The 14,476-nt window shown below is 44.4% G+C and overlaps 1 protein-coding gene across 1 annotated transcript in view; it reads right to left on the bottom strand.

Annotated features, from left to right (window-relative positions):
• Nucleotides 1-13,747, bottom strand: part of LOC138360195 (high mobility group nucleosome-binding domain-containing protein 5-like) — a 27,401-nt gene extending 13,654 nt beyond the window's left edge. Inside the window, exon 1 of the mRNA XM_069320139.1 lies at nucleotides 13,664-13,747. Coding sequence (XP_069176240.1) covers nucleotides 13,664-13,747 — 84 coding nt within the window. The remainder of the gene's footprint in view (nucleotides 1-13,663) is intronic.
• Between the last annotated feature and the right edge of the window lie 729 nt (nucleotides 13,748-14,476).

Raw genomic sequence — 14,476 nt, 5'->3', positions numbered from 1 at the left:
AGCCTGAATGGTCCCCAGGACTATATACAACTGAAAACTCACACCCCAGAAGTGACTCGAACCCATACTCCCACAACTGGTATGTACAGGGACGCCTTAATCCGCTTGACCATCACGACCGGACGTAAGGAAGTGATAGCCGAGGCTATATGAACCACTTCCCCGCCGGCACTCGGATGGTAATCTTGGGCATAGCATTTTATCAAATCACCTCATTCTTTGGGGCACACGTGAGGAACACAAATGCAAACAAGCCTGAATGGTCCCCAGGACTATATACAACTGAAAACTCACACCCCAGAAGTGACTCGAACCCATACTCCCACAACTGGTATGTACAGGGACGCCTTAATCCGCTTGACCATCACGACCGGACATAAGGAACATTTGTGTTCCATCACGACCGGACATTTGTGTTCCTCACGTGTGCCCCAAAGAATGAGGTGATTTGATAAAATGCTATGCCCAAGATTACCATCCGAGTGCCGGCGGGGAAGTGGTTCATATAGCCTCGGCTATCACTTCCTTATGTCCGGTCGTGATGGTCAAGCGGATTAAGGCGTCCCTGTACATACCAGTTGTGGGAGTATGGGTTCGAGTCACTTCTGGGGTGTGAGTTTTCAGTTGTATATAGTCCTGGGGACCATTCAGGCTTGTTTGCATTTGTGTTCCTCACGTGTGCCCCAAAGAATGAGGTGATTTGATAAAATGCTATGCCCAAGATTACCATCCGAGTGCCGGCGGGGAAGTGGTTCATATAGCCTCGGCTATCACTTCCTTATGTCCGGTCGTGATGGTCAAGCGGATTAAGGCGTCCCTGTACATACCAGTTGTGGGAGTATGGGTTCGAGTCACTTCTGGGGTGTGAGTTTTCAGTTGTATATAGTCCTGGGGACCATTCAGGCTTGTTTGCATTTGTGTTCCTCACGTGTGCCCCAAAGAATGAGGTGATTTGATAAAATGCTATGCCCAAGATTACCATCCGAGTGCCGGCGGGGAAGTGGTTCATATAGCCTCGGCTATCACTTCCTTATGTCCGGTCGTGATGGTCAAGCGGATTAAGGCGTCCCTGTACATACCAGTTGTGGGAGTATGGGTTCGAGTCACTTCTGGGGTGTGAGTTTTCAGTTGTATATAGTCCTGGGGACCATTCAGGCTTGTTTGCATTTGTGTTCCTCACGTGTGCCCCAAAGAATGAGGTGATTTGATAAAATGCTATGCCCAAGATTACCATCCGAGTGCCGGCGGGGAAGTGGTTCATATAGCCTCGGCTATCACTTCCTTATGTCCGGTCGTGATGGTCAAGCGGATTAAGGCGTCCCTGTACATACCAGTTGTGGGAGTATGGGTTCGAGTCACTTCTGGGGTGTGAGTTTTCAGTTGTATATAGTCCTGGGGACCATTCAGGCTTGTTTGCATTTGTGTTCCTCACGTGTGCCCCAAAGAATGAGGTGATTTGATAAAATGCTATGCCCAAGATTACCATCCGAGTGCCGGCGGGGAAGTGGTTCATATAGCCTCGGCTATCACTTCCTTATGTCCGGTCGTGATGGTCAAGCGGATTAAGGCGTCCCTGTACATACCAGTTGTGGGAGTATGGGTTCGAGTCACTTCTGGGGTGTGAGTTTTCAGTTATATATATATATATATATATATATATATATATATATATATATATATATATATATATATATGTATATATATATATATATATATATATATATATATATATATATATATATATATATATATATATATATATATATATATATATATATATTAGTATATTTTGGTAGCAGTCTTTCTGTAGACATATATTATTAAATATGACCGAAAAAGTAAGATTAATAATTCTAACACGAATTTTCTCGATCTCTCTTACGTTTCTTTTCACTGTTGATGGTAATTCAAAGATCAATTCTCCAAAATTCATTTTTATTTCGTGTCTGACGCGACACGAGCGCGTTTCGTAAAACTTATTACATTTTCAAAGACTTTAGTTTACAAACACACAACTGAAACTGAATAGAGCTGATTGATTGATAAAGATTAAGTCACCCAAGAGGTGGCACGGGCATGAATAGCTCGTAAGTGGTACAATTTTTTTTTCTCAGTATTCTGAGGTTGCATTTAACCATTAGCTGTTATCGCGGGGGAGGATACTGCTTCACAGTCTTTATGAGGGTGTCCAGCTGCTGGACACCTTTGTTGACCAGGAGAGTGGCTGTGTTGATGGCTTCAGGGTGGCCACTGCATGATTCAGGAACTCTTAAAGCTCTTCTAAGGTCATTGGTTGCTTCACATTCCAGAAGATAGTGAAGTAATGGCTATTCTGTGACAGTTTGGCAGAAGATGCACTCTCTCTGTCGGGGTTCACCAATCTCCCAGTTGCATCTGTAACCTAGACGTAGTCTATATAACCTAACTGCTATTTCCCTGTGGATTCCTTTTGGGATATTTAACCTTTCTAATTTGGTTGCCTGAAGATACCATGTTGCAGATGGCGAACCTTCAGCTATTCTCTGGTGCAGGTAGGCTTTGTTGAGATGTGAGAGTTTTTTGGTGATGATGTTTTTTATGTTCTCTAGGCTGGGTTGCATTGTTTTATGTATCACTGGATGACGAGTTGCCAATTTAGCAATTTCATCAGCTTATTCATTTAATGGGATTCCAATATGGGATGGGATCCAGTTTAAAGTTATGTTGAGTCCTTTGCCTTTAGCGACTGCTCCAAGATACAAAATGGTGGTAATTATTTCCACATTATCTTTCCACTGTTTTTGTCCTAGTATTTGAAGTGCAGCTTTTGAGTCTGTGTGTATGATTGCATTTTGAGTGTTTTGTGCAATCACATATGCGAATGCCTGTTGTATGGCAAACAGCTCAGTTTGGGTTGATGATACTAGTCCTCCCAGTCTCCAATATGCCTGAACGCTGGTCGTGCAAAGAGCAGCGCCAGCACTCTCATTTTCTGTGTCCACCGATCCGTCTGTGAAGATGTGGGTGGCTCCTGCTACTGCTATGCTCTTCTATTATGCGCCTTCGGATTGTCGGATCATAGGCAGCCTTTTTCATTGGGAGACTTTCTATTACTATTTTGAAAGTAGGCTCTTCCCACGGCGCGGAAGGAGTGTAATTTGGGTGTGGATGATCACCCTCTCTATCAAGAATCATGTTTTTTAAATGTAGTCTGTTTAGGACTTTTCCTGCTCTTGCAACCCAAGAGTTTCCATTGTTTTGGCCTAGTCCAACCACCACGGCCTGCCGTACTGGGATTGGATCAGAAGAAATAATTATCTTACTGATAATTGTAGCTGTCCTTTGTGATATTCTTTCTTGTAGAGAGGGCAAACCCGTCTCCAGTCTAAGAGTTTCAAGCCTGGTTCACATGGGGGCTCCCAGTGTGGCTCTCATAGCATTGTTTTGGGCAACTTCAAGCTTTTTCCACTGTTGGTGTGATAGATTTGTGAGTGCAGGTGCAGCATAATCGATCACTGATCTGACTACCTGTACTTAGTATGTGCGAAGGACTTGCAGATTGGCTCCTCCAGAAAGGGAGGTTAGCGACCTGAGGATTGCCGTCCGGGCCGCAGTTCGCTCTCTCAAGTATGTGACCTCAGCATTAAAATTCATGTGTGTGTCCAGGATGATTCCTAGATACTGATAGGTGTCGACCCATTCTATTGGTTGACCCTGTACTGTGAGTTGGATGTTGGGCTTCGCTATTTTTATGGGCATGGCCTTTGACTTTGAGGGGTTGAGTTTGATCCCAATCTGTTTTGCCTCTTTACTGATGCAGTCTAAGCATTTGGGTGCAAGGCGCGCCGCATCCCTTCCTTATATGATGATGACAAAGTCGTCCGCGTAGTTTAGCAGCCTGCAGTGATGTGGGAGTTTCAACCTCATTATTCTTTCCATTAAACAGTTGGATAGAAGAGGGCTGAGAATACCTCCTTGCGGTGTACCATTTTCATGTCTTTTGTACTCAGAGACTGTGCCATGAAGTTTTACTCTTGCTTCTCTGTTTATGAGACAGTTTTTGGTCCAGGAGAGCAGGTTGCCTCTGACCTCTTTGTCAATGAGGCAGCAGAGAATAGCTGGGGCGCTAGCCAGTTCAAAGGCTTTTTCGAGGTCCAGGAATATCAGCATTCCTGGTCTGTCATTCAAGTGGGCTAACAGAGTTGTAATACATTCCACTGTGCCAACCCCTCTTCTATAGGCATACATATCATGGTGTAGTTTAGGCATTTTCCACTCCAGTCTGCTGAGTGCCATTCTGTCAGCCGTCTTGGCTGCACAGCTTTGGAGAGAGATGGGTCTGGGATTAGCTGGATCTTTGGGTTTTGGGATCGGCACTATGTCTGCTCTATTCCAAGCAGAGGGTCTAGTTTGAGAAGTCCAGGCTAAATTAATTAACCTTAGGTATGCAGTGTCTCCCTCTGGGCCGAGGTTTCTAATCATTTTATAGGTTATTTTGTCGGCTCCAGGGGATGTATCCTTGGAGTTTTTCTTAGCCCGATTGAGCTCATCCAGTGTGAAGGGGGCATTAGTGTCAGAGACTTCTTCACATGCTGTAAGGATTCTGTGCCACCTTTCTTCCTCTAGTCCGGTCTGTACTGCTAATACATCTGGTGGAAGCTGATTGCTGGCTGCTCTCTCTGCAAACCTGGTTGCCAGTACTTCGGCTTCCTAATGAGGATCCTTGGGGTGTGGAGCTTTAGGTGTTTTATTCCCTTTGGCTCGGTGAATTTGCTGCCACATCTCTCCGAGAGAGGTGTGTTCATTCAGGTGTGAACACCATTCCAGCCACTTTTGTTCTTTTATTTGTCTGGTCTCTCGATGTACATGTTCCTTGACCTCACAAAGTAAGATCCTGTTGCGGTCACCTGGCTGCTTTTTGTATAGCTTTCTTGTTCTGTTGAGTCTATGGTTGAGTTCTTTGACACGTTCGCAATAGTACCAATGATCCTTATGGTGTCCGGTGGATTGTTTTTTCAGTGGGATTGAGTGGTTGGCTGCACTTTGAATTGCTTTGACAAATTCTTGTTCTGCCTAAATAATGTCTTCGGGAAGATCATAGTTTCTTTGCCACTCTGAAATGAGGTTTTGAAATCGGTCCCAGTTTGCTAAAGCAAAGTTCCAGGCTTCAGATGGAGGCAGAGGTGGGGTGGGTAGGTCTAACTGAAGATCAATTTGGACCCCATAGTGGTCGCTTGTGAGTGTGGGCTCAACTGACCATGTTGCTGCATCTCTTAGGGAGGCTGAAACGAAGGTTAGGTCTAATCTGCCTCCTTGGATGTGGGTAGTGAATAGAGCTTACACATCTTCGAGTTTATATCTACATTTGGGTGAGGTGGATGAGGTGAAAACAAACTTTCAACAATGGGTATTGAATGGGTATTAAATTCAAACACAAGACAGAACACGAAACAATGGGTATTGAATGGGTATTAAAATTATTATTATTGAATGGGTACCGTGCCCTCAGCCACAGCTCAGAATGGAAGCAAGTCGACGAAGAATTCTGTAGGGTAAGGCAGGTCCTAGTCAACAACGGCTTCTCCAATGGTTTCGTGGAAGACATCATAAGAACGAAAGTGAAACGCCATGCAACCTCTGAAGAGACAACTAACACAACACCTATACCCCCTATTAGACTATTTTACAGGAACTTCTTTTCCACAGCTCATAAAACGGAGGAAAGGGTCCTGAAAGATATTGTCAATAGAAACGTTATCCCTACAGACAAAAATCAGAAGATACAACTGACGATTTACTATAAAACCAGAAAAACAGCCAGCCTACTCATGAGAAACTCTCCAGACACAAAGCAGAACGCTTTAAAAGAGACCAACGTCGTCTATGCCTTCAAATGCCCTCTTGGGGACTGTAAGCCTCAAAAAACCCAGTATATAGGCAAGACAACAACATCTCTTTCTAGGCGTTTAACGATGCATAAGAAACAGGGCTCCATTAAGGAACATATAATCTCTTCCCACAAACAAACCTTCACCAGAGAAATCTTAGCAAACAACACAGAAATCATCGATAGATACAGCGATAGCAGGCGGCTTGACGTCTGTGAGGCACTACACATCAAGAAGTCAACACCAGCAATCAACAGCCAATTAATGCACAACTATATTCTACCCACTTCAAGACTCCGCTCCAATATAGAAGCATCAAGAAATATGGACCAATAGGCTTTCTACAATTACTTCCATTCAATACCCATTGTTTCGTGTTCTGTCTTGTGTTTGAATTTAATACTCATTTAATACCCATTGTTGAAAGTTTGTTTTCACCTCATCCACCTCACCCAAATGTAGATATAAACTCGAAGATGTGTAAGCTCTATTCAGTTTCAGTTGTGTGTTTGTAAACTAAAGTCTTTGAAAATGTAATAAGTTTTACGAAACGCGCTCAAGTGTTGCGTCAGACTAGAAATAAAAATGAATTTTGGAGAATTGATCTTTGAATTACCATCAACAGTGAAAAGAAACGTAAGAAAGATATAGAAAATTCGTGTTAGAATTATTAATCTTACTTTTTCGGTCATATTTAATAATATATGTCTACAGGAAAGACTGCTACCAAAATATACTAATATATATATATATATATATATATATATATATATATATATATATATATATATATATATATATGTCGTACCTAGTAGCCAGAACTCACTTCTCAGCCTACTATGCAAGGCCCGATTTGCCTAATAAGCCAAGTTTTTATGAATTAATGTTTTTTCGTCTACCTAACCTACCTAACCTAACCTAACCTAGCTTTTTTTGGTTACCTAACCTAACCTTACCTATATATATAGGTTAGGTTAGGTTAGGTAGGGTTGGTTAGGTTCGGTCATATATCTACGTTAATTTTAACTCCAATAAAAAAAAATTGACCTCATACATAGTGAAAAGGGTAGCTTTATCATTTCATAAGAAAAAAATTATAGTAAATATATTAATTCAGGAAAACTTGGCTTATTAGGCAAATCGGGCCTTGAATAGTAGGCTGAGAAGTGAGTTCTGGCTACTAGGTACGACATATATATATATATATATATATATATATATATATATATGTCGTACCTAGTAGCCAGAACGCACTTCTCGGCCTACTATTCAAGGCACGATTTGCCTAATAAGCCAAGTTTTCCTGAATTAATATATTTTCTCTAATTTTTTTCTTATGAAATGATAAAGCTACCCATTTCATTACGTATGAGGTCAATTTTTTTTTATTGAAATTAAAATTAACGTAGATATATGACCGAACCCAACCAACCCTACCTAACCTAACCTAACCTATCTTTATAGGTTAGGTTAGGTTAGGAAGCGGAAAAAGTTAGGTTAGGTTAGGTTAGGTAGGTTAGGTTGCCGAAAAACAATTAATTCATGAAAACTTGGCTTATTAGCTTATTAGGCAAATCAGGCCTTGCATAGTAGACTGAGAAGTGCGTTCTGGCTACTAGGTACGACATATATATATATATATATATATATATATATATATATATATATATATATATATATATATATATATATATATATATATATATATATATATATATTAGTATTTTTTTCGTAGCAGTCTTTCCTGTAGACATATATTATTAAATATGACCGAAAAAGTAAGATTAATAATTCTAACACGAATTTTCTCAATCTTTCGTACATTACGCTTCACTGTTGGAGGTAAATCAAAAATCAATTCTCCAAAATTCATTTTTATTTCTAGTCTGACGTGACACGGGCGCGTTTCGTAAAACTTATTACATTTTCAAAGACTTTAGTTCACAAATACACAACTGAATAGAACTTACGTATCTCCGATTTTATATCTACATTTGAGTGAGGTGGAAGAGGTGATGTGGCATTAACACAAGACAGAACAAAATGTGGTATTAATAGGGTATTAATTTCATCAACACAAGACAGAACAAGAAGTGGTATTAATAGGGTATTAATTTCATCAACACAAGACAGAACACGAAACAATGGATATTGAATAGAAGTGTTTGTAGAAAGCCTATTGGTCCATATTTCTTGATGCTTCTATATTGGAGCGGAGTCTTGAGGTGGGTAGAATATAGCTGTGCAATAATTGGCTGTTGATTGCTGGTGTTGACTTCTTGATGTGTAGTGCCTCGCAAACGTCAAGCCGCCTGCTATCGCTATATCTATCGATGATTTCTGTGTTGTTTACTAGGATTTCTCTGGCGATGGTTTGGTTGTGGGAAGAGATTATATGTTCCTTAATGGAGCCCTGTTGCTTATGCATCGTTAAACGCCTAGAAAGAGATGTTGTTGTCTTGCCTATATACTGGGTTTTTTGGAGCTTACAGTCCCCAAGAGGGCATTTGAAGGCATAGACGACGTTAGTCTCTTTTAAAGCGTTCTGTTTTGTGTCTGGAGAGTTTCTCATGAGTAGGCTGGCCGTTTTTCTGGTTTTATAGTAAATCGTCAGTTGTATCCTCTGATTTTTGTCTGTAGGGATAACGTTTCTATTAACAATATCTTTCAGGACCCTTTCCTCCGTTTTATGAGCTGTGGAAAAGAACTTCCTGTAAAATAGTCTAATAGGGGGTATAGGTGTTGTGTTAGTTGTCTCTTCAGAGGTTGCATGGCTTTTCACTTTCCTTCTTATGATGTCTTCGACGAAACCATTGGAGAAGCCGTTATTGACTAGGACCTGCCTTACCCTACAGAGTTCTTCGTCGACTTGCTTCCATTCTGAGCTGTGGCTGAGAGCACGGTCGACATATGCGTTAACAACACTCCTCTTGTACCTGTCTGGGCAGTCGCTGTTGGCATTTAGGCACATTCCTATGTTTGTTTCCTTAGTGTAGACTGCAGTGTGGAAACCGCCGCCCTTTTCCATGACTGTTACATCTAGAAAGGGCAGCTTCCCATCCTTTTCCATCTCGTAAGTGAAACGCAGCACGGAACTCTGCTCAAATGCCTCCTTCAGCTCCTGCAGATGTCTGACATCAGGTACCTGTGTAAAAATGTCGTCAACATACCTGCAATATATGGCCGGTTTCAAGTTCATGTCGACTAAGACTTTTTGCTCGATGGTACCCATGTAGAAGTTTGCAAACAGGACACCTAGGGGAGAACCCATGGCGACCCCATCTACTTGCTTATACATGTGCCCATCCGGGCTCAAGAAGGGTGCCTCTTTAGTACAAGCTTGGAGTAGTTTCCACAAAATATTTTGTGGTATGTCAAGAGGAGTACAGGCTGGATCACGATACACTCTGTCGGCTATCATTCCGATTGTCTCGTCCACAGGTACGTTGGTAAACAGCGATTCTACGTCCAACGAGGCTCTTATCTTTGTGGCCCATGTGCCCCGCAGTAATTCAACAAATTCCTTTGGAGACTTCAGGCTGAAGGCGCAAGGAACATAAGGAGTCAGCAGGCCGTTGAGTCGCTTCGCCAGTCTGTACGTGGGTGTGGGTATCTGGCTAATGATTGGCCGAAGTGGGTTTCCAGGCTTGTGTGTCTTGACATTTCCATACGCATATCCAGGTTTATATTCCCCAATGATCTTTGGCTGGTGGAGTCCGGATTTCTTGGCGTTCACAGTTTCGATCAGTTTGTTGACCTTTGCTTTTAATTCGGCTGTAGTGTCCTTCGTTACCCTTTGGAACTTAGTTTGGTCAGAGAGTATGAGGTTCATTTTCGCCAGATATTCGTCTTTTTTAAGAATGACATATATTGGCGACTTGTCACCTCTCCTGACAACTATCTCCTTGTTCTCACGAAGGCTTTTAGCTGCCGCTTTAAGCTCGGGGGACAGTATGGTGCTTCTGTAATTGCCTCGATTCTTTCCTCTTTCTGCAATAAGTTCTGCTTGTAAGGTATCTTTGGTAGTGACCTTCTTTTGTGTCTCGAGGTCAAATATGTCGTCCAACAGAATTTCCAACTCTACTTTCCGGGCCATCTCACTCGGTCTGGACATAACATGACAGTTTATGCCCAGATTTAGGAGAGTGACTTGGTCCTCAGTGAGGTTAATTCCTGCAAGGTTCAGGAAGCCATCTCTTGGTCGTGGAATTGCCATAGGTCCTCCATATAATGTTGTTAGTTTCTTGATAATCCTTGTTTCAGTGCTGAGGTGATGTTGGTCTGTGAGGATGTCGAGGTGTTGTTCAATGCGGGTACGGATACTTTCGTCGATGTTGCTATTTCTCCACTCGTTTGTAGCATGAAGTAGTTGCGTTTTGTTGTCTTTGATTTCATTCTCTGCCTTGTATATCTGATCACGAATCAGATCCTGGCGATATTTTATCGTGAAGGCTTGATTCCTTGCTGCTGGGTCGTGCGCTTTAATATTAGTATATTTTGGTAGCAGACAACAAAACGCAACTACTTCATGCTACAAACGAGTGGAGAAATAGCAACATCGACGAAAGTATCCGTACCCGCATTGAACAACACCTCGACATCCTCACAGACCAACATCACCTCAGCACTGAAAGAAGGATTATCAAGAAACTAACAACATTATATGGAGGACCTATGGCAATTCCACGACCAAGAGATGGCTTCCTGAACCTTGCAGGAATTAACCTCACTGAGGACCAAGTCACTCTCCTAAATCTGGGCATAAACTGTCATGTTATGTCCAGACCGAGTGAGATGGCCCGGAAAGTAGAGTTGGAAATTCTGTTGGACGACATATTCGACCTCGAGACACAAAAGAAGGTCACTACCAAAGATACCTTACAAGCAGAACTTATTGCAGAAGGAGGAAAGAATCGAGGCAATTACAGAAGCACCATACTGTCCCCCGAGCTTAAAGCGGCAGCTAAAAGCCTTCGTGAGAACAAGGAGATAGTTGTCAGGAGAGGTGACAAGTCGCCAATATATGTCATTCTTAAAAAAGACGAATATCTGGCGAAAATGAACATCATACTCTCTGACCAAACTAAGTTCCAAAGGGTAACGAAGGACACTACAGCCGAATTAAAAGCAAAGGTCAACAAACTGATCGAAACTGTGAACGCCAAGAAATCTGGACTCCACCTGCCAAAGATCATTGGGGAATATAAACCTGGATATTGTTACGGTGCCCTCTCCTATTTCTTTCGTTTGCCGGCTTAAAGAGTCATATCAGCTCTCCCTACTGATTCTCTGTGGTTCAGGGAGTCTAATGACATATGTGGCGACAAGACCGGCTGCCATTTAATGGAAGGGAGTTACATTATAAGTTGTAAATAATGAGAAATTGGCGCCCTGATATAAAATGAAACAGTATCCCCTACGGCAGATATGACCTTTTGGAAGGGACATTAGCCGATCGCGGATTGGCCGACGTGGTTCGCGGGCGACCAATCAGGGCCCGCCATGACGTCACCGAGTGCCCCGGACGGCGCCAACGTCAGAGTTCTTCTGACCTTGGAAGCGACAGGACGCGCCTCGGTCTGCTCTCAAGGATTGGAAGCTCTGCGAGCCTTATTCAGTGGATTGAACTAGCCATCGCAGCCCACCATAGTTATTGGAGACCCTGCACTTCTGGGAAGCAAATAAGGAACCAAGTTCATTGAGCAGAGAAGTGCCAAACTTGGAAAATAGTCGGCGACGACGCTGGGCGGCGCCGCTGGCTGGACGTTGAGGTCTGGAAGGTGCGGCGGGCAGGCCTGCTGTGACCGGGTCACATCCACTGAGAATCTTGGAAGGACGACACCGTGCCTAGGACAAGGAGCAACGCCTTGTGGGAGAGGCGAGTGTGGGGAGAATAGTGATTAGCTCAGCGCCCATCGATGAACCAGGATTGGGGCAGCTGAATCTCAGGGATTGGAACGGCGAAGACGCGAAGGCTTCACGACACCTGAGGACCTGTGGAACGCCCTGGATCGTCAAGGATCGACCCAAGGAAGCGTGGGAACCTCACACCATCGAGGGACAGGCGTCGTGAGCCAGGAACGTAAGGTAGATCATTTTCCCTCCCATTACCCCTTGTATGAGTAGGCTAGTTAGGCCACAATATTTACTTGTGTATGTGGCAGCAAGACTTTATTACTTTAATAGTAGAATAGGCTGCAAGGCAGCTTGAGTCCAGGACTGTCAGAGAGGACAGTGTGTATGGATGGCAGGACAGTGAAGAAGAGGCGCCGACGTGGTGAAGAGGCCCTCCTGTGAGAGTGTGAGACTCCTGTCTTTCTGCCCAGTTGAAGGAATGTTGGAGGTCGTGGAAGAAGAGGCTGACGATCTCCAGACTCATTATCAATATTTCCATATTCATGTATTACTTGTGTTTGTGTGTGTTCATGTAATTTGCATCAGTAAATTCACACGTTTTATCACTGTGTTTAAGTGTGCCTCCATTTATGATAATTCTCTATGAGCATACACGAAGGTTATCATAGTACCACCTAGGGAACACTACGCTCTCTATAGCAGTTCTTATTGCCTGGAGGGTGGTAAAGACAGCACAGACTTATATAAAAGTATACCCTTAGCCATCCGATCAGTATCGGTGCCTGAATGGTGGCAACTATTAACGTAGTGGCTACAGAGAGGTAAAGCCACACAGACCTTCCTGGGAGAGTACCCTGGGCCGACAGTCTAGTAGCAGATCCATGGGAGTAGCAACCTTCTGGCTACAAACAATATATAATACACCCACTGAACTGCATTGCTGGGGTGCAGATATAATAACCCAGCTGGCGACCTTGCTAAGAAGATAGAGAAGACAGGCGGGAAAGGAGTTCCTGCAACCTTTTTAGTCTGGCAGGCAAGACTCAGGGAGGTCATGGTTATAAGGAAAGCCTGAGTCTTCCTTCACTCCCCCACGGGTCTAGGCTGGAACTGTTAACAGCAGTTTCCCCGTGTTTGACTGAAGGGCTTCCAGGGTGAATCAGTGGCACCCCTTTTGTGGTGGAAGCAAAGACCTGCGGAGGTGGGCATTGTTGGTCCTCTCCTGTGTGACCAGGGAGGCTCCGGTGAATCCCGGGAGTCGGAGGGGCTGAGTATTTGGGCCTTTTGAGCCCCTAGCAGCCGAGTGTTAGCAGAGCCCCGGACCACCCACCCCCACGTGACAGAGAACTAGTACACTCCTACGTCGTAACTAGTACACTCCTCTAGGTCCAGCATGTTATAGGCTTCCCGGGCCTCACCAGTCAACCTGCCCTGGACTAGAGCAGCCCAATCTTCTTCTGGCCACTCCTTCAGAGTTGCTATCCGTTCAAAGTGTTCAAAGAACGCCTCAGCTTCCTGTGGTTCGAACGTAGGTAAGTCACGTTCCCTTACCTTGAGGTCATCTCGCCGTGCAGGTAGTGAGGGCAGACCACGCTCAACGCGACGCAATTCGACTTCTTTCTTTGCCTTTATCTCCTCCAGTCGCAGTTGTCTCTCTCCTTCTTCCCGCTGCAGCTGAGCTTCTCTGTCACGCTCCTCTCGCTGCAGCCGTGCTTCTCGCTCACGCTCCTCTCGCTGCAGCCGTGCCTCTCGCTCACGCTCCTCTCGCTGCATTTGCGCTTCTCTCTCCTCTCTTCGCAGCTGGGCTTCCAGTTGCATCTTCATTATTTCCAGTTGCAGGCTCCTCTTACTACAGCTGGACCTTCCACTGCTCCCATGTTCACTGTGAATTCTCTCCACACTGGTAGGCGCTTGGGGTGGCTCTAGTCGGGACGGTTCACCTTGCGACGGGTCTTTACTTGGGACGGCTCCTCTTGAGATGGCTCCTCTCCCGTCGCCTCCTCTCGAGCTGTGAGCTGTGCCATGATCTCTATCCTTCGCTCCGCTACCTTAGTCGTCCTCAACCTGATCCCAAAGTGGTTTGCCACTTGTTGGAGCTGGGCCTTGGTACACTCCTCCAAAATTCTCTCGTCCCTTGTGTCAATAAATTTCTTTACTTTGTCCTCCTCCATCTCTATATCATTGAGCATACACGACAGCACAGACAAGTTAGTAGGCACTAATTTCACCGTTTCAGTCCCTTAGCCGGTTGAGTAACAGTACTACTGAATTCACTGGCCACACTGTATTAGTACCCTGGCAACACTTGTCTTCAAATTTGGGCCACACTGTAGCTTGATCCGCGCTTCCTGGCGAAGTTCCCAGTTCTTGGCTACCGGGGTTCGAATCCTGGCAAGGTCGCCAGTTCTCTGTCACGTGGGGGTGGGTGGTCCGGGGCTCTGCTAACACTCGGCTGCTAGGGGCTCAAAAGGCCCAAATACTCAGCCCCTCCGACTCCCGGGATTCACCGGAGCCTCCCTGGTCACACAGGAGAGGACCAACAATGCCCACCTCCGCAGGTCTTTGCTTCCACCACAAAAGGGGTGCCACTGATTCACCCTGGAAGCCCTTCAGTCAAACACGGGGAAACTGCTGTTAACAGTTCCAGCCTAGACCCGTGGGGGAGTGAAGGAAGACTCAGGCTTACCTTATAACCATGACCTCCCTGAGTCTTGCCTGCCAGACAAAAAAGGTTGCAGGAACTCCTTTCCCGC

Source organism: Procambarus clarkii, unplaced genomic scaffold (genome assembly GCF_040958095.1).
Source record: "Procambarus clarkii isolate CNS0578487 unplaced genomic scaffold, FALCON_Pclarkii_2.0 HiC_scaffold_100, whole genome shotgun sequence".
Lineage (NCBI taxonomy): Eukaryota > Metazoa > Arthropoda > Malacostraca > Decapoda > Cambaridae > Procambarus > Procambarus clarkii.
The sequence above is the reverse complement of the archived record's forward strand: the minus strand, read 5'-3'. Positions and strand labels throughout refer to the sequence as shown.